The 20,188-nt window shown below is 41.5% G+C and overlaps 2 protein-coding genes and 1 long non-coding RNA gene across 4 annotated transcripts in view; all 3 read left to right on the top strand.

Annotated features, from left to right (window-relative positions):
- The first annotated feature begins 3,102 nt into the window (after positions 1-3,102).
- Positions 3,103-4,472, top strand: LOC310858850. The gene is made up of 4 exons (XR_014569238.1): positions 3,103-3,146; positions 3,321-3,385; positions 3,480-3,530; positions 4,126-4,472. It is a non-coding gene; the product is annotated as an uncharacterized lncRNA (long non-coding RNA).
- Positions 4,473-10,342: 5,870 nt separating this feature from the next.
- LOC310859440 (histone chaperone asf1b-B-like) lies at positions 10,343-15,952 on the top strand. The gene is made up of 4 exons (XM_083765983.1): positions 10,343-10,635; positions 12,206-12,321; positions 13,861-14,037; positions 14,708-15,952. Exons 1-4 carry the CDS (start codon positions 10,527-10,529, stop codon positions 14,900-14,902), a joined length of 597 nt encoding a protein of 198 aa, XP_083622109.1. The 5' UTR covers positions 10,343-10,526; the 3' UTR covers positions 14,903-15,952.
- Positions 15,953-17,682: 1,730 nt separating this feature from the next.
- Positions 17,683-20,188, top strand: part of LOC310859435 (cAMP-dependent protein kinase catalytic subunit alpha-like) — a gene marked incomplete at its 5' end in the record, with an annotated part of 11,739 nt that continues 9,233 nt past the window's right edge. Inside the window, 3 exons of one of the 2 annotated variants that reach the window (XM_083765977.1) lie at positions 17,683-17,956; positions 18,871-18,932; positions 20,184-20,188. The exon at positions 20,184-20,188 is cut by the window's right edge and continues 124 nt beyond it. In XM_083765977.1, the coding sequence (XP_083622103.1) occupies positions 17,911-17,956; positions 18,871-18,932; positions 20,184-20,188 (113 nt within the window). Of the gene's footprint in view, positions 17,957-18,870; positions 18,939-20,183 lie in introns of both variants that reach the window. The other variant, XM_083765976.1, reaches the window with a different exon arrangement.

The raw sequence follows: 20,188 nt of genomic DNA, 5'->3' as shown, positions 1-20,188 counted from the left end.
AAAAAACTAAAACAAAAAAGCAATCAAATGTGAGCCTGTAATTTTGGCTGGATATTAAATCTACCATTAGATTTAGTGTTGCCAGTTTAAACTGTGAATAGGCCTACATTTCTTTAAATAGTATGACTTTGAGTTTTTTTTGTTTTACATAATAGATATTTTTAAACTTTCTGAATCTCTGACAAATAAAACGGACACTATAAACACTAAAGTAAAAATACAAAATTACAATACAAATGTTCAAACCTTGGTTTCAAGTCTGACCTAAAAGTCAACTGCCTAACACACAATTTAAAAGAGGCATAGGGATGATGAACAGAACATACCCCGTTACCCCGATCTGGAGGTCCTCCAGGCTAAGGTGGGAAAAATGCACAAAAAATTTATTTTAGTTATTATATGGTGAACAAACACACAATATAACCCATATTGGGCTGCCAGGCCTTGCCTATATATTATATAAAGGCCCATCCACTATGGCTATAGGGGGGGGGGGGGGGGGACGACGACATAACACCATTGTGCTTTAAAAATAGTCACACTATGAATTCTTGGGACAGTGAATAGCAGTCCTGGAAATGTATGGTTTGCTTCATATTACCATAAAGTCAAAGTCTGGTCCACCATTTGGAGGAAATGGTCTGTCTTCTCCTGGTCCACCATTTGGGGGAAATGGTCTGTCTTCTCCTGGTCCACCATTTGGGGGAAATAGTCTGTCTTCTCCTGGTCCGGGGGGGAGTGGTCTAGTCTGTCCAGGTTCATCGGAACATGGTCTGTCTTCTCCTGGTCCAGGGGGAAATGGTCTGCCCTCTCCTGGTCCAGGGGGAAATGGTCTGTCCTCTCCTGGTCCAGGGGGAAATGGTATGCCCTCTCCTGGTCCAGGGGGAAATGGTCTGCCCTCTCCTGGTCCAGGGGGAAATGGTCTGCCCTCTCCTGGTCCAGGGGGAAATGGTCTGCCATCTCCTGGTCCAGGGGGAAATGGTCTGTCATCTCCTGGTCCAGGGGGAAATGGTCTGTCCTCTCCTGGTCCAGGGGGAAATGGTCTGCCATCTCCTGGTCCAGGGGGAAATGGTCTGCCATCTCCTGGTCCAGGGGGAAATGGTCTGCCCTCTCCTGGTCCAGGGGGAAATGGTCTGCCATCTCCTGGTCCAGGGGGAAATGGTCTGTCCTCTCCTGGTCCAGGGGGAAATGGTCTGTCCTCTCCTGGTCCAGGGGGAAATGGTCTGCCCTCTCCTGGTCCAGGGGGAAATGGTCTGCCCATGCCTTGCCCACCATTGGGGGGAAATGGTCTGCCCATGCCTTGCCCACCATTGGGGGGAAATGGTCTGCCCATGCCTTGCCCACCATTGGGGGTAAATGGTCTCCCCATGCCTTGCCCACCATTGGGGGTAAATGGTCTCCCCATGCCTTGCCCACCATTGGGGGGAAATGGTCTCCCCATGCCTTGCCCACCATTGGGGGGAAATGGTCTCCCCATGCCTTGCCCACCATTGGGGGGTAATGGTCTCCCCATGCCTTGTCCACCGTTAGGGGGAAATGGTCTCTGCTGCCCTGACCATCGCTGGTCTGGCTGTAAAATGTAACAACAAAACAAGCAAGTGCATGAGTTTAAGACACATTTTCATTCTCAGATCCTACTACAATGATGTTGTTCTTAATACTCACACGAGCTGATACTGATGACAGGAGTAAGGTCACAATACAAAGAAGCTCCATTGCTTCTTTTTGGGATCCTATACAAATATAATTTGGACTTTAGTTGTAAATAATTATGTTTTTTTTTTGCTGGTTCATAGCCTAAAACCTTAATTTCCATCTCACATTTCCTGTACAGAGATTGTACCTTTGTGTTGTCTAAGCGCCCAGCAGGTGTTGGTAGTACTTATATTAGATTTTAAGCATTGCGAAATCCCTGAAGACATCTCAAAACTCCACCCTGATATACGTTTTTGTATACATGCAATATGCAACACACATGCAATAAAGCATTAAAAGGCATTAGTATACACACATATGCACACACGCACGCACGCACGCACGCACGCACAACACGTCACACACACACATGCACGCGTGCACGCTTAAGTATTTTATTTTTCATTTAGCTTGAACTCTGCTATAATAGTTTTTGTCCAACATACATTATAAGAGAACAATGCAAATTAATGCAATGATGGATGGTAATGCAAATGTTAAAACTCTCATAAATTATTTTTGACAATAAACATACTGAATGATCTGAATGATAAGGTTAATCTAACTTGTTATGAAAACAACATGAGGCAGCAGGAAGTAAGCAATTAGCTAAAACAATGAGACATGTTATGTACACATGTTGTGTGTAACCTGCTTCAGCCAATAAGTTGTTTAATTTGTCATCTTAATCCCACTGGCATGTCCTACCACTCCCTTGTCTGATTTGGCAATATGGAGGGCTGAGGAGTACATGGTGTTTCTCTGTGTAACACTTGATGCAATCTAATTTGAATGTATTAACCATACTGCATTTCTTGCTTAAAAAAGCATTAAATAAACAGGATGGAAAACAATAAACTATCTTGATAATTTTTAAAGCGCCCATTATCAAGTACTGTACACCCATCCTTATTGCACTGTCATTTTATTGTCACATTTTTTCTATTTGGTTTGAACTTATTGTTATTTTCTATTCTCTTAACATTTTTAAAAACAATAATTGTATTCAAATGTCCCTTAAAATGAGTTTCTATTTGGGCACCTAGGCTGCTGAGCCAGCCTGACGGCGTGCCACAGGTTCATCTCCTGATCCCGATGGCCTTTGCCGCGTGTCTTCCCCCTATCTCTCTCCCCATTTCCTGTCAGACTACCTTCATCCTATCAATAAAAGCAGAAAAAGCCAAAGAAATATATAAAAGAATATCTATTGCACCATCTTGATGCCCTTAATGTTTTGTTTAAAGCACTTTGAATTGTCTTGTTATTGCAATGTGCTACACAAATGCACAAGTCTCACCTTGTCATATTAAGTGGAGATGAACAATTTCACAATATTAAGTATTAACATTGTCTGACTGCAAGACACTATATAAGTGTGCATGACTTGGTTTCAACAATATCGGTGCTCTCCTGAGTCTTGACGAACATCTGAAATTAGAGAAGACTACAAGGTAACAACTTTTTCAGTATGTGTATTGATTCATTTTGTTATATAAATCATATGTTAATCTGCTGTTTTTTATATTTCTATATTTGAAACTACTATGAAAACTACATTATTATATGCCGCACAATAGAATCATTGTACTACTGCACCACTAGAATTTGTTCCTTTCACTTTACAGCTGAAATCATGCTGAAGATAACACTCTTGTTTGGCTGTCTCCTGAGCCTTGCTTTGGCCTTTCCTGTGAGTATGAAATGATACAAGTAATTGTCTTACATATGTACAGTATCACCAACATTGAAGGTGCACGTTGGTTACCTGCATGTGTTTTCTGTAGGTCAAAGATGAGCACCAGCGAGTTGCAAGACCGGACTCAAACTCCAGCGAGGTTTGTGGAAAAAATATCTTACGTCACAATTCCACCCAAAGCTAAAGAATATTTTGTTGTATATTTGGATAGGATTTTGTCCACAATTCCATACTGTATTGATGTGGTACCATATAGGAGAGATAACTTTGATCAAAATAACAATTGTTTTTATGTAGATAACGTTGATCAAAATAACAATTGTTTTTATGTAGACTTAAGTATAGCCTAATGCAGGTTAACAATAATTGTACTCTTGAGTGTAAAATTTAATCGAAGGACACGTCAGTGGCCATTTGGTTTCATTTTACGCTCTCAAGAGTTAAAGGTCTAATAAATCCATTTGGTTACCAACTCTCCATCATTTAGCTGTGGACCCCCTGGAACCCACTCATGGGCCACTGGTGGTCCCCAAACCACTGGTTGAAAACCACTGGAATATTACAGATGTACAGACGTACACACACACACACACACACACACACACACACACACACACACACACACACACACACACACAGAGAGACTTGGTGCATTTATAGTTAGATGGGTAAACTTAGTGTCATTCATTAATCTACGTACAATTTGTGATTTTAAAATGTTCCTACTTTTATAGATGACCGGGACTATTTTGAGTCTCCTACCTCGGTTGACCCCACAACAACTGCAGACACTTCTTGCAGCACTGTTCCCACCACCACCTGCAGCCCCTGCACCCGCAGCGCCTGCAGGCAAATGATTTCACAGAGTGGTCATTGACCACTTTCAACCTGGCATCCCTATTTTGGACATTATTTGACAAATCTTTCCTTGTTAGCCTTCTCACTTGTTTCCTACGTGGGTCTATACTTAGTCAACATATGAAGTAAAAATTATTTATAATGAATCACATTTGTTAAATAAATCTGCTATGAGGAAGAAATATGAGTCAATACTTATTTATTTGAGATCATTCATATTCAAGCCTGATCATGATCACAACAAACAAAAATGTATATATGCATTCTAAACATTTGCTCGCTGAAGTTCCAAGGGGAAATAAAACTGTCACGAATCATTGCCCATGAATGAATCATTTGGAATTTCAACATCCAAACACTGTTTCCTAACACCATGAGATTAGACCTGGGTCTTGGTCTTTGATTGTGGACAGGACCACCAATTATTTTATTTCATCATATTACCACCATTGGGATACAATTAAAATAGCTTTGACATCTGATTTCACGATTGGAATATTCTTTATAAGGCTCACATAATGATGGACCAGAGACAGTACAAGATTCACCACCAGATGTTCACCGTGACTGTTAGTACTTGTGTGATCGCTGTTCTTGTGCTCAAGGTAAACTTTTCTTCAGGAGAAAAAAATAGCAATAAGTCATGTAAATCTTTTCTACTAAAACAGAGGTTTTGTTTTGTTATAATGACAAATACATGCTTTTCCTGTTTCAGCTATGAAGCAGTTTGTCCTTGTACTGTGCTTCATAGCACTGTGTTCCTCCTTCCCGGTAGGTCGCCACATTTTGTGTCATAGCATGCTCTCTAATTAGTATTAGAATTAGTATTTCCAATTTTCAGTACTTTTACTTCTACTGCACTACATCTCAGAGCCAAATATTGTACTTTGAGCTGCTACAATTATTTGAAATCTACAAGCTCACAATGTGTCGCATCGCGGCACATTGTGAGCTTGTAGATCTGCTATTTTACAAAAGATGTTTATACATTTTGAAAACCTGATGGTTTGGTAAATTGGTGGGACATTCTGCATAAGTAGTAGCCTACTTTTACTTTTGTACGCCAATACTTTTGTACTTTTACTCAAGTACATTTTGAATTCCGGACTTAGTATTTCTACATTGCAGTATTTATACATTTACTTAAGTAAAACATTTGAGTACTTTTCCCACCACTATTGAAAATGGGCTCAAACAGAGCAGCACATTCACATGCATTCACATGGGATCAGGGAAACGGAGGACGGCAAACCGGAAGTCATTTTAGCGGATGGGAGCAGGGCGGTAAACATGTTCTGCCGTTTGCCGTCTATACCGCTTGCCTGATTCCATGCGAATGCAGTTATGCAGCATTAGTTGATGTCAGCTACACGACGTCAGCTGCATTGATAAAGTTTATAACATGATGTTGTTGATTTCCACAGGCAGGGGAGGAACATGAACGATTTAAACGCTCCAGCAGTGACGAGGTCAGTATACAGTTCTCATGTTCTCACACACCACACAGAGATTCTGATTCTGTGACTGCACTCATGGGCTATACTATATCCTATATGTTCTCAGCAAAATATGATGATGATGATGAGGATGAGGATGATGATGATGCGGCCTCCTATACGCCCCCCTTTCCTACCGCCGTTCATACCTCCTCCACCTCCTCCTCCTCCTCCACCTCCTCCTCCTCCTCCACCTCCACCTCCACCTCCACCTCCACCTCCACCTCCACCTCCACCTCCACCTCCACCTCCACCTCCACCTCCACCTCCACCTCCACCTCCTCCTCCACCTCCTCCTCCTCCACCACCTCCTCCTCCTCCTCCACCTCCTCCTCCTCCACCACCTCCTCCTCCACCTCCACCTCCACCTCCACCTCCACCTCCTGGGAAATGAGATGGCAAACTTCCATGTGGGAAAATACAATTACATGGTTTTTTGTACTTTATTTGTCTTCAGTGTGCAAAATTAAATCAATAAACAGCAAGTGAACAAGAGCATTGTATTCTATGGATTTCTTTACGATTTTACGATTTTTAACTCAATTTGTGAGTTAAGAGTGGTACCTCTCTCTCTCTATCTCTCTCTCTCTCTCTCTCTCTCTCTCGTTGTCATCTTAATAAAATATTCTACTGGGAGCTACAGATCAGTGTCCAAATTTCCTTAATCTCCATTGTACATAGTTTTGATGTTTGATGTAACGCTGAAGCTTGAGAATATCAGGTCACACATTTCTTAGGCATGTGGTGTTGGAGAAGGTTAATCTAGCCCCTTTATTAGGCATGTGGTGTTGAAGAAGATTAATCTTTATTAGCCCCACCAGGCAGGCAGAGCTACTTTGCTAATGATAGATAGTAGTATACATAGTTAGTTAGTACATTGTAGAAAATCTGCCAAAAAAGATTACCACTAGCTTTATTCACAGATGTGTTCATAAAGGTGTCTACTATCACATATAAATTGGTTCCAAGCCAACTCCCTTGGGATACTTTGTGGGAGCCAATCAAAATTGAGGTACCCGGAGGGCCCAGGCTAAAAGCAGGAATCTTGAGAGGTGTGTCTATAGGGTCTTTTTGAGGTGCTGAATGTGTTTTCAGTAAAAATGACTCCCTAGCCCTAAGTTAGTATAAGCCATTTTATGCATCTCAATGGATGTCTAAGATGGGCATATTAAAATATAAAAAGCATTATTACTATATCACAAATGCATCTTAATTGAAACTAACTGTTAAAACAGAAGTTTAACTGATTTATTATTTTCAGGGAAAGACTTTATTGTCACACCTTAAAAATAATTAAAGGTAAAAGAAGGGTGAAATTAATGTGCTAGGGCTCCTCAGACTTACTATATAAAAAAATGAAAACTAAGGTGCTAAAAAGAAAGTATGCTTTTGTAAACAATAAATTCAAATATGAATAAACACAACTATCTCTACTCTTCCAACTCCCTGGCATCTCCCTCACTGCTTGTCATCTGGCTTGTTGTTCTTGCAAACTTTGCCATGGCAGTTATTACCACAAGCAGAAATGCACTTCACTCCTTGCCTTTTTACAGCAATACAACAGAGTGTGTACAGTCCCCCTCACAGTTGCAACTGACTAACTTCAGAAGATAGTTTGGTGTGATGGGGTCTGTTGACAGTAGGCTCATAGCCTTTGTCAACAAGCTTCCATCAATACTCCAGTATGTACTGGAGTATGGATGGAAGCTTGGTGGTGGTACGCTAGATGTACTCTACTGTACAGAAGCAGCCAATGGCTGGGTTTCCCAAAGAAATGTTGTGTTGCACATAGCTTGAACACACCCCTCTAGGCCACAAACCAAACAAAGCCTGTGTGCGGCCTAATTGGCTGCATGGCAGCCAATCAGACACTATGTCCTTTTTTGGGAAACACTGTGGGTCTGAGCACACTTTAGATTCCATGCGCGGACAGAAGAAGCTGTGTTTTGCGTCATTTCCGTTTTTTTAGACAGCTGGTGGATGGAAAAGAAGCTCCACCGTCGGCCAGATTCCCGGAAAAGCTTGCCTCAGCGGCATTCTGCCGCGTGGATGGAGCTTCTTTTCCATCCACCAGCTGTCTAAAAAAACGGAAATTACACAAAACACAGCTTCTTCTGTCCGTGCATGGAAGTTCAAGTGTGCTCAGGCTGACTCAAACACAACAACATAGAAATAGACAACCTAGAGTAGAGCACAGCCATACCTGTCCTCATTGCGCATGCACGTAAGGCCTCCTGCATGAATACATTTAGAAGCAAACCTGTTTCCCTATAGAGCGTCGCAGTCCCTCCCCCTTTCAGAACGAGGAAATTAAATGCAATGCATTTCTCCCATAGGATTTTCCTTAATTATTTATTTAAAGACGGTTACAAAGCCAACTCGGATCGTGACAAATCATGACAATGAACACAATATTTTGGGCCGATCAAATCATTAGAAAGAAGAAAATAAAGGCAGGAGACAACACTATTTGTTTAGTTTTTCTTCTTATAAATTATTTGATCGGCCCAAAACATTGTGTTCATTGTCATGATTTGTCATGACAATGACAAATCATCATTTCTTTAAATAAATACTTAAAGAAAATCCTATGGGAGAAATGCATTGCATTTCATTTCCTGGGCCACTCGTCGTTCTGAAAGGGGGAGGGACTGCGACGCTCTATAGTCTTTAGCCTACACACACCTGTCGACATGTGGCAGTAGTAAAACCATTCGCAGAGAAATGTGTGATGTGAGTGGTGACTTTCTTCATCTCATTTAAATATAAAAACTAGAAAATGCAGCAGTAAACTAACATGAAAGTCATGACAAGAGTATCTGGACTGCAGCCAACCAATTTCTGCAGAAAACAACAGGTGGCATATGATATACTTGAAATATATGAGAAGAAAACATTGTTGATAGAGGGTGCACTATTCTGACAGAAATGACTACCGGTATGTCAACAACACAAACTAAAAAAGAAGCTAACAGGGTTGGGTTTAATGATTAGACAAATTCAGTAAAGGCTATGTTTGCTGACTGGAAACAACATGTTATTCTTTTGTATATCTTTGAACTGCTGTTGTGGTGTACATTCATTTGTTAAAGGATTAGTTCAGATTTTTTTACTTAAAGCTGTAAGAAATACTTGCATTAATAAAGTGATTGCAAAGGTATTCATTGATTGCCTGAGTCTGGTCTGGGTTTGGTGAATTTTAAGAAGTACTTCCGGATTTGTTGGGGGCCTGGGGGCCATCCATTAAAAATAAATTCATGCAATAAAACTAGTGTAATTTGTATTGTTGACCTATTTCTACCATAGAGTTAGTCTACAACGTTGACCCCTGTCACATGGTGAAACAATTTTGTGTCTCATTGCCAGCAGGTAGGTTAAAAAAATACACGTATATGGTCATTTACTGGGTAGGCCTAGCCCAAACATTTAGAATCTCGTAGAGGGTTTTTTTCGATTCTGACGAATCTCTCTACGAGAGTCTAAAACACAACCCCCCCCTTTACCGTCGAAAGTTGAACGTTTGTGCCTCAAAATCACTCTTACCTTGTACAAATGCAAAATCTAAGCTGCTTTTAATGTTGCCCCACTTGTTTTTGAGGTGTACGGATTCAGATTAAACACGGAACATGCTTATTTTTCAATAAAAAAGCTATTTTAATCCACTCTGTCTCGGAATCTGGCGGCCATCTTGCTTTTCTCTCCATTGTAAATGCGCAAGAGAACCCTGGCCGCTAGGGGCGCGGGCAATATTCTGTTGCGCCGTTTACCGCATTTACAATGGAGGATTCAGAAACAGAGTGGATTAAAATAGCTTTTTTATTGAAAAATAAGCATGTTCCGTGTTTAATCTGAATCCGTACACCTCACAAACAAGTGGGGCAACATTAAAAGCAGCTTAGATTTTGCATTTGTACAAGGTAAGAGTGATTTTGAGGCACAAACGTTCAACTTTCGACGGTAAAGGGGGGGGTTGTGTTTTAGACTCTCGTAGAGAGATTCGTCAGAATCGAAAAAAAACCCTCTACGAGATTCTAAATGTTTGGGCTAGGGTAGGCCTATGTTTACCAAATGGGTATGGGCCTATGCATTTCCACATTGTGGTATGAATGAATCCAACTGGATTATGAAGTGGCTTTTTTATGTAAAGTGTGTACAGCTGGAAAGACAGATTTAATTGAAACAGTTTGCCACAAAAAAAAAGCACAAGCAGTAGGACTCAGGAGTAGGTTTAGCTCTGGTCCGCAACGGCATTAGAGCTATGGACCAGAGATCGGATTAGGCTAGTTTATTACAAAAGCAATGCTAAAAGGATTGAACCTACCGCCGGTATGGTTTGTTTCAATTGAGGTCCTGTGTATTCAATTCATTGAAATCTGCTTCTGATGACTCAGTGATGAGCCTTTGTGGCTTTTTTTTTTAGGTTAAAAGGATTGGTACTGCTTTGGTGCATGCATGTTCTTCAACATAAGTGGAAATTTATTTTTATTCGTAGAACAACTCTCGATAGATGGCGACAAAGCTCAACACATGTAAAGAAAAGTTGAAAAGGAGACGTCGTTGGTTCAATGAATGTTGACGTATTTCCGGCTTCCGTCGCGCGGCGGCACTGGCACATTATTAGCGCTTCTCGTTTTTACAAGAAGTTTTTTTTAGACCGTGTAACTTTCTAGGAATTGCGACGACATTCTAGCAGCCGTGTCAAGCGGTTCACGAAGTGTCCTTTAATTAGGCAATAAGGTCCCTCTTGCTTGAGCTCATACAAGAAGATAAGTTACGAGAAGATGGCTAAGGTGCAAGTATTGAATGTCGCTGTGCTGGACAATCCAAGCCGCTTTGGAAACCCCTTTCAGTTTGAAATGACATTTGAATGCATGGAAGATTTGCCAGAAGGTGGGTGTTGATCTATGCTATCGCTATGTGTGTAGCGCAAAGCTGTGTGAAGTATTGTTGGTCATTCATTCCATATTTGCTCATTGTTATGTAGCTAGCTCTCTGGCGTTAGCGACTCGTTATTGGCGAGACGAGAGGGAACTCGCTAACGCTAAGGACCACCGCTATTTTCACTGATAATATGTAAGGGCCGGGATTGTAAGGTATCTGTTATGATGTAGCTCAGCTGTTTCAAGGAACGGCGATATGGCAATTTGTTGAAATTTGGCGCTGGCGCGTATTCTTGCACAACAAGGTCACGCCTTCTTTCAGCGATTGGTTCATTCACGAATTTGCAAGGATCTGATTGGTGTATCCCCTGGAAAGGAAAACTCCGCACTATATGGTGCCTATAATAATCTTGTTGTTGTGACTCATGTGATGATCAAGATGAAGAACATCTATTCCTTCCTGTTGGCTATTTTTTTTAACTATCTTAAATGTGTATACAAAAAAGTGTTCTGAAATAATGTAAAGTGAAGTGAAGTGAAGAAGGTACATCATAATCTAGCCCTCCAAGCAGAACCCAATGGTACTGAAGTTTCTGACTTTTAGCGACACAGACCATTGGGTCCTGTTCCAGCAGTATCCTGGTACGTGGACATACATAAAACATAAACAACGTGGATAACGCCTGTCTGCGCTCTTTGAAGAATTTTTTTCGTGTGAGGGCTTCTGAATATGTGAAGTATAAGTACCCATACATGCCGCTGCAAATATCTCCTGTGGCGCGGAAGCCATTAAGTATTTTTAATCTTTGTTAATAATAAACGGTAAACAAACAAGAAGAAATAAAGCGACCAAATCGGTCAAACAAAGTACAAACAAAAATACTTAACGGCTTCCGCGCCACAGGAGATATTCGCAGCGGTTTGTATAGGTACTTATAGTTCACGAATTCAGAATAACTTAAACTAAAAAAGGCCGTCAAACGCCGCAGATACGATCTTAGAGAGAATATTTATGCCTGCGTTCCAGAATTCCCATACGAAAATATAGTTATGAGCAGGGACCCTACATAAAACTCATCCAAATTTCAGAAAAGCTTTATGGAGGGTCCCGAAAGGGGCTAATCATAATCCGACATAAATGTACCCTCCCAACTTCTTGTTCATGCCCACTGGCTAGTGGCTACTAGTCGTAGTCAATTTGCAACACTTTTCTTATATGTTGAATCTAGACACCAACCCAACCATTGACAGCCCATACAGTACATCCAAACAGAATAGTCCCATCTGATTGTATTAAAACTAAGTTACAGTCACCAACATTGCAGCTGTACGAAAAGCTTGATATTTCTATCCTTTCAGTGTTGGTTTCATAAAAGCTCAAAATGTGTCTACGGTGGATTTTTATGAAACAAACATTTTGCAGATTATAATTTTTTCACTGACAAACTAACCTATGATTAAAACTATGACTAAATAAATATAGTGACAATATCGTCAAATCAAGACTAGGGAGAGACTAGTGGAGAACTGGAGATCCAGTAGAACTAATCTATCTCCTTCACTTCTTTGTACTGCTATAGATCTGGAGTGGAAGATCATCTACGTGGGATCGGCTGAGAGTGAGGAATGTGACCAGACTTTAGACTCTGTTCTTGTTGGCCCGGTACCGGCGGGTAGACACATGTTTGTGTTCCAGGTGAGATCGGTTTGTCTTGATCAGCATCATCCTGATCCAGTTGTAACTTTGTAATCAACAGTCTGAGGTGTGTGCAGACTTTTATCTTCTGTTTGTCCTGCACCTGACCTGCGGATCCGCATGCTCTATTTGATTTGGTGCAACAGTTAATAGAACTGATCGATTATTAAAAAAATAATCAATACAATAATCTATCCCTAATTTGGTAATTGTCACTGTAGGTTAAAAGTTTCATGAGAAAAGTGAAGGGAATCAAGCAAGCTTTCGGTCTACTGACCTTCAGGCATAATCAAAAAGTGACAAAGGACAGAATATATGTTCATCACCATAGCTCATGGGAGTTGTAGTTCTCAGTGAACTACAAGGCACCCAAAGACACTACGGTAAGGCCCTTTCTGAAACCAGTCCCTTGACTTGAAGTGCTCTCGGGAGGTTCCCTCGTCAGGAAGTGCCCCTCCAGCTGAATCAAGTTCCCTTGATTAGGGTGCTGGGTATAAAAAACTGTTTGGAAATACACTCGCCCTCCTTGTGAAGAAACAGACACCATTCGTTGCCATGGTTACCATCATGCAATTGTGTTACCTGTTATTTAGTTTGTACAGTTATATTGCATTGCATCGTGTATGTTTGTGTGACATGTGGATTTCATTAATATGGAAAAAGGAAATACAGCAAGACTGTCAAAAATGACATGGTACATCCATGGTGTTTATAAATCATTGTGTTAACAAAATTGTTTTGTTTGTGTGGTTTCATTTATAGTTTTTCACGGTGGGGTAAATAAAGAGCCCTTGTGAACATCAGTTGGAGCGTTGTCTATTCTGCATCAGATGAAGATTGTTTAGGAGGAGTTTATTTATCATTTATTTGATGTGGTACTTCCATTTGTCGGTCGCGGTTTCCATGCGGACAGAGCAGGGCTGAACAATGCAATCGAGTCTAGATCGGCACAGACTCGCTCTTGAGGGCTTTATAAGCCACTTCCACTCAAGGCTGCTTGGTTTCGGACGACACTTAATATGGTGCAGCCTCGCGTGAACGCGCATATCGAGGGCAAGTGTGTAGGGCGAGTGGCGAGGAGCTGGTTTCAGAAAGGGCGTAAGTGTCCATTTAAACAAGAGAACATCACGAGTTTTAGGGGACGGATAGTTTTACCAAGATATATTTTATCACATGGACATTTTAACAAATCCCGTATATAACATGTGATGACACCTTTTACTGGAAAGGCTTTCCCTGTTCTGGGATGTTTAAAGACATTAGTTTTCAAAGTGTTGTTACACTGGGCACACTACAGTTGCCACAGGGGTAATTGCCTGGTTTAAGGGGGGCCAGGAGAGTGTTTTGGTTGCGGCAATATGTTGGCTCTAACCAAGGTGGTTCAAAAAAATAAAATGTTTGTCAACATAACCTTTTTTTTAAGCATGCTCCTTGAGTAATCAAAACGGTAATTGATAGAATAATCGCTAATAAAATATAAAAATATTTGTGTTGCTACTACAGTAATAATTATGTCTGTTTCCTTATTTATACCCTCAGGCAGATGCTCCTAACACAGGGCTGATTCCAGAAAGTGATGCTGTAGGGGTTACTGTGGTTCTCATAACCTGCACCTACCTTGGGCAGGAATTCATTCGCATTGGTTATTATGTGAACAATGAATACACAGACCCTGAACTGAGAGAGAATCCGCCTCTCAAACCAAACTACACCCAGGTAACGGCATGCCTACGCCATACTAGCCCTGGTCCAGAACGTTAACAGACAATTCCACTGCTGTGCGAGCCTGTAAGGGCTCTGACTTAAGTATAAAAAAAACTACTTCGCTATTCACCGAAAAACAAATGCTGTTTTGTGTTGTTGAAAGTCTATTCCCCTCTCAGGACCCCACCTTCTCTGTACAATATAAATTTTGGACATAAAATATTTTATTTTGAGCGCCCTCTACAGATCAGGTCAATGGGTAATTTAACAGATCTGTAGACTAGAGGGTGGTCTAAATAAAATGTCTAGTGGACATATTTTATTTTCTACCCAAAAAGTATATTATGCAGAGAATAAATGCTTCCCACCCTGGAGAATATACTTTTCAACAACACAAAACAGCCTTTTTTTCAGTGAGTAGCGAAGTAGTTTTGTTCATTTTTACTAAAGTTGGGAGCTCTCGCACGACAGTGGAATTTTCTGTCCATGTGCAGCAGAGCAGTGCCTGGCAGGGCGTTGGAGAGAACTCGCTAGCGCTCTGGACCAAAGCTAATGCCACACGTACAGTTCCATATGCCCTCCTTCAACCCCATTCCCATGGAAAGGCAACACAAATACTTGGAAACATGAGATGAGTTGATGTGACTGACTCCACACCCCTTCTCTCTCTCCTCTTTCTCAGCTGCAGAGGAATATCTTGGCCTCCAACCCGCGTGTCACACGTTTCCATATCAACTGGGAGGGCACTGCAGATAAAATGGAGGACAGTGAGAATGTTGACCCTACCCCTAACACCAGCATGCTTCCTCCGTCCTGTTTGCCTGGCAAGGTGCCGCACCTTGGAATGATGCTTGACAACTCAATGGACTGCATGTAGGAACCACATTTATACACACCATGGACAAGACCCACGAAAACAAACACGCACGCAGACATGGACACACAACTGCATATTACTGTACGTCTCATAGATGTGCATATGTGGAGAACATAATAAATTACACAGATGGGACAACTCATTCTGATGAATGCACAAATGGGACTTGTCACTCACCTCCAGCACTGCCTTAAATCTCTTGTCTTGTTCTGTTTATAAGCTCAGCCTCAAAAAGGCCCCTGATATGATGACCGTGGTATCTCCTCTGGGCTGACACATACAAACCCAAGTTATATTGCAGTTTGACTGGGAGAAAATGACAGTACTCAACAGTAAAAATCAAACACACGGATGTATTAACTTAAGCAACCGTCTGTCATCTGACAGCATGTTTCAGGCCAGAATTGAAATTGGCTACCAAAGGGTACTTGTTCTGTGGAGTCTCACTCTAATCACACCCGTTTGTCAGCTCTGGAGGAGAGCGTGTTAAAAATGTAAAATATTCATTGATTAAACTAAAAGAAAATGTGGTACACTTGTATCACACATTATTACCTTATTTGCATATTGTTGAGTTATCATTGTGTTCTGATAATGGTTGCATGTTGAAGCATTTTTTTTGTACTTTCATACATTAGTTTCTTCCAGTTAGAACCAGTCTAATGCTGCATTCCCACTAGTAAATGTCCAAGCATGGTCGGCTACACAGTCTGTTGAAATGAAAAATATACAGGGCTGACAATCTCATTACAAGCAGGAATCGTGTGGGGAGTGGAAAGGTTTGTAGCCTGTCCTTTGTTGTTGCTAGTGTGAGTGCAGCATCACCAACAAATCTTTAATATTGCTCCTGGATTCCATAAAGTAATTTTAATCCAAAATCTCACCATGATCAAACTGTCTGCACTCACCTGACTGGAAGAAGCAATTCAAAAATGTTTGTCATGTTGCAGCTCTGAATTTTGTTATTAATGTGTATTCTCTGCTTCTTGTAGGCTAATAGTACTTGTAATATTGTTCAATGTTAATAAAGTTTCAGCTTCTTTTTGGTAATCCTCATGCTGTTACTCTAGTAGTCATCATACCTAGCCTTCCACAATTGCACAGGTGTGTGGGTACTGGCTGATTCCCTCAGTCTTGTTTTTCGGATTTCATTCATAAAATTCAGCATCAATCACATCACTCCACCATTTTCACTGTGGCCTAATGTTGCTAGGCAACTGGTCAGAAAGAGGAAGGGGTGATGTCTCGTCTGCTGCTCTGCCATGGAAGAAACGGCTCATCCATCTATCCGCCTGTTCTCTGTTCATACAACGGTCTCAGTTTCTCCCTATATGATCTGCATACAAGGCTGAGCAAATGGTGTGGTCCAGAGCTGATGTCTGTATGACATGATGTAGGCCTACTTAAATATTGTGGAAAAGAAACATGCAAGCTCTCTAAAGTAGAGGGGCTGTTGGTTATTTCATAGCAACACAACGGTACCTTTGGACATTTTTATAAAGCCTTTATCACCTCAGTTCCACAGTATTTCATTGGAAATATTTTTTTTGCTTCATAGCCGCACCAGACAAACTATTCCCAGCATCCTCGTTATGTTTGGAAGTCATGTATCGCTCCTGCATTTAGGCCTATATTCTGACCAACATTACTAAAAATAGCTCACGGTTGACGTCACTCGCCCAAACGTGTCTCTCTCACAAAGGTGGGGGTACGCAAGGCCTTTTGATCAACTGCTGAGCCTGTGCTGACCATAGAGTTATATACTCTAAGGTGCTGACCAATGCTGCAGACCATGGCAGACGGCCAATAGGCATCCTCACATCGTAGACTCTAAATTAGATCTGATCGTCTGTAGGGATGGGATGATCACGCTGTGATTGGCTAATTGGTTGTCAAGCAACTCGATACGCGGGGAGACAGACAGACAACTGCCCAAAGAAACCCATTAAATTAATTAGCTTTGGAATTAACGCACTCAGATATGACCCAGATAAGTCTGTTGTTAAAACACAAGGTAACAACCCAGACAGTTACTATCCGCTCAAACTTTGTTTCGACAATGTCATTGTCATTGATTCACCGTCTCTGAGACGAGCTTCTCACATCCAGCTAGAAAGCCTAGATTCCCACGATTTTGTCTCGCCGAACCATTGGATTGGATGAGAGAAGGGAGGTATCCATGGAAACGGTTGGAGGAGAGAGGACAGAGGGAATCCATGGAAAGTATACCGTAGGCGCGTACATCGTCTAGAGGAGCCCAAATCTGACATCCCATGGTCCTTTGCTTTGCCTTTTTGTCAGGACGGGAGGGAACGGGATCGTTTGTTTACCCGGCGGCAGTTGCCAGTAGGCAGTAGGCCTACAGCAGCGGCACGTACGAACCATTTGTAGACTACAGACGGGCTATTACCGGATAGTGTTGCTGCCTAGCCCTAGATTTCGGCGGATATAGGTTCGCTCGGCTCGGTTCTTACAAACATCGGAGGGCTGTGTTGTTTTATATCGTTGCCTTGCCCCTGACATTCATTTTGTGTTCGAGGACGCAAGTGGACCACTGTCAACGCGGTCTCCCTGCCCTCATCCACTTAATGCAATCGGTCTTTCGGAGAAATTCGGACTGGGGAGAGGGAGGGAGCCGGGTGGGGGGCTCGGCGGGGAGATGCAACGAGGTCTCACTCGTGCGCTGAACACGGCTAGACAGAAAAGCCCACCGACAAGATACTCTGGTTTCCAACAATAGCTCCTCCGTTTAGGCTACTTCAAACTTCAATACTCCTAATTTCTATAAAGCTACCTTGTTGCTTTACTGTGTAGCGAGTGAGAAAGGCGTTTCGTCGTGCATCGACACTGCAACAACAGCTGGGAAGCTGTTTAAACCACGAAGACCGCTTCATATTTGTTTCGTTAAAATAGCACATCAGACCCGATCCTGCTTGGTTGTCGTTGTGGAGGCGGCTGGCGTGCAGAGAGAGCCACGAACCGCCTGTCACTACTCACAAGTTGCCATCATGGGCAACGCGCCCACGGCTAGAAAGGGCAACGAGATGGAAAGCGGTGGGTATGGGTAATTCATGGAAGTGTCAGGAATGTCAGGGATAAGCTAATGGTGCATTATGAAGGGTAGTGTGTTGTGTGGGTGGGTTCGTTGCTTGATTGAGTTGATTCATGTTTTTGAGGAGCTCTGTGTTGTTGGGATGGAAAGCAGCTGCTCTTATGGCTACTTTAGATTTAGGTTTAAATACCATGGTTTATAATAATTATAATATAACCTGTTCCAACTCCAATCGTATAGTATTGAAGGGTGCTGGGAGTTGAGATGTCGATCAGCCCTAGATGAGCTTCACCTTTGTGCTACATGATGTGTAGTAGTAGTAGGCTATTGTATCCAAACAGGTAGGCTACACTACACTACACTACACCACTGTATTACTGCTAAACAGTAAACTGGCCTGTTCATGTTCACAGTCCGTGATTGGTAATATGCATGATCTTTTATTCAGACTTCAGTATGGCAGAGCACACAATTAACTTAACTTTCAGAGTTAACGCTACTTTCTTACTTTCCTCTGTTTCCTTGATGTATGCTACACCACCCCTTCTCTTATGTCATTTACATGCACTGCAGAGCTTTAAGTTTAAGTTTGCCATTTTTCTGTCCTCATATAGAGGATATATACATGCATGAAGTGAAAGGCAAATTGAGTGTCAAATCGAGTGGTAAAGTGAGTTTAACGTTGTTTAACGTAGTTCATTTAATACAATCAGATTTAAATGTTAGCTGAGCATGAACTCAACTTGACCTGAATATATGAACTCAGCTTGGGCTATAAGTCAAACCAGCCTCTTATTACTGTATATTTCTCCATGATGGGATCCTCTTTCCCTTTGCTCAATATCTCTGTCTCTTGGTCTGCCTACACATGTAATTGTTCTTATTAAAAAAGTGATGGTTCTTTTACTTTTCACAGTCAAGGAGTTTCTGGCTAAAGCTAAAGAGGACTTTCTAAAAAAATGGGAAGACCCAGCACAGGTTAGTGTGCATGTATACCCAATGTGCATAAATATTGAATCTGCATGTACACTAGTTAAACCTAGGTAAAGAAAGAAAAGCAGATGCGCTTCCTCTGGAAACTGCCCTCATGGTTAAGGCAGTGGGTGCTCAGCTTTAAATATAACTTAATTTATAAACCAACAAAGTGAAAAAAGCGGCACTCCAAACTAGTTAAGCCTAATTTGTACTTTGGTGGAAAGGTCGCTCAATAAAAATGCTCGGATATCTCCAAAAGTTAAGATCTGAGTTGCGTGGATAGCTGAAAATTTCTGACCAATTTGCCAAAGGGGCTGTGGCAGTGGGCACATCTTCTCATAAAAAGGCAAGAAACCTCGGAACAGATTCAGCTTAACCCCAAACTTTGCTCATTTGAACATAATTAAACTTTTGCTGAAACGTGAATTTTGCATTTCAACATTTGATACATAATCTTAAAGGTGAACTGTTATTCTACTGTCGCTCCCTTTTTGCATGTGTTGATGCACACAAACCCTTTAAAATGTGCCAATACTGAGCTTCGAAGGTTATTTTGTTGCTTTTTTAAGATTATCTTTTGTCACGTTTTGCTTTTGATTGAAAAAGGACAGTGTAGACAGAATTGACCGGACGGAGAAGGTAAAATACATGCTCCAGCCGGAATCAAACCTTGGATGTTGGGATTGTGTGGTTGATGCACTCTCCGGTCGATTTTCTCCAATATTAAGCACAAGAGAACATTGTCAAAGACACTTTCAGAATCGCCCAAGCACTATTAGGAAACATAATTGCTGCCTTCTTTAGAAACTATAACATAGTTATTGATTAGACATATCAACTTTAGAATGAAATTAAGCCTAATTTTAGGGACGTTGTGTAATGTGCAGGTGCATGAAATATAGGATGTAGATATTGATTATCTAATAATATATTATGCATGGACGCAAAGATCAGCATCCTTCTTAAGAGGCCGTGTCCACATAAAGCATTTTATTGAGCTTTTCAGCCATGCATTTCTATGCTAAAGACACTGTGGAGTGCTCCTCTTCCTAGCACTAAGCATCACTCTTTGGAGAGACATGTCCATAATAGTACTCTGAACATGATATCCAAAGCTCTCCTTCGCCCAACAAAAGTGCTCTGTGGACACGGCCCCTTACACTGCATTTCTCTTTCTAGTCTAGTGCGTCCTGTGATGCGTGTGTTTGTTAATATGCAAGACCGCTTAACCTACCTTGTCTTTCCTTCATTCAGAATAC

The sequence above is a fragment of the Protomyctophum parallelum genome, assembly GCF_964188405.1.
Source record: "Protomyctophum parallelum genome assembly, chromosome: 5".
In the NCBI taxonomy this organism is placed as follows: domain Eukaryota; kingdom Metazoa; phylum Chordata; class Actinopteri; order Myctophiformes; family Myctophidae; genus Protomyctophum; species Protomyctophum parallelum.
The sequence above is the reverse complement of the archived record's forward strand: the minus strand, read 5'-3'. Positions and strand labels throughout refer to the sequence as shown.

What these genes read in the sequence shown, in the direction of transcription:
- LOC310859440 (XM_083765983.1), top strand. Translation starts at nt 10,527, where the DNA reads ATGGCTAAGGTGCAAGTATTGAATGTCGCTGTGCTGGACAATCCAAGC. An exon ending in CATGGAAGATTTGCCAGAAG is followed by an intron (nt 10,636 to 12,205) that starts GTGGGTGTTGAT and finishes GTACTGCTATAG; the next exon opens with ATCTGGAGTGGAAGATCATC. An exon ending in GACACATGTTTGTGTTCCAG is followed by an intron (nt 12,322 to 13,860) that starts GTGAGATCGGTT and finishes TTATACCCTCAG; the next exon opens with GCAGATGCTCCTAACACAGG.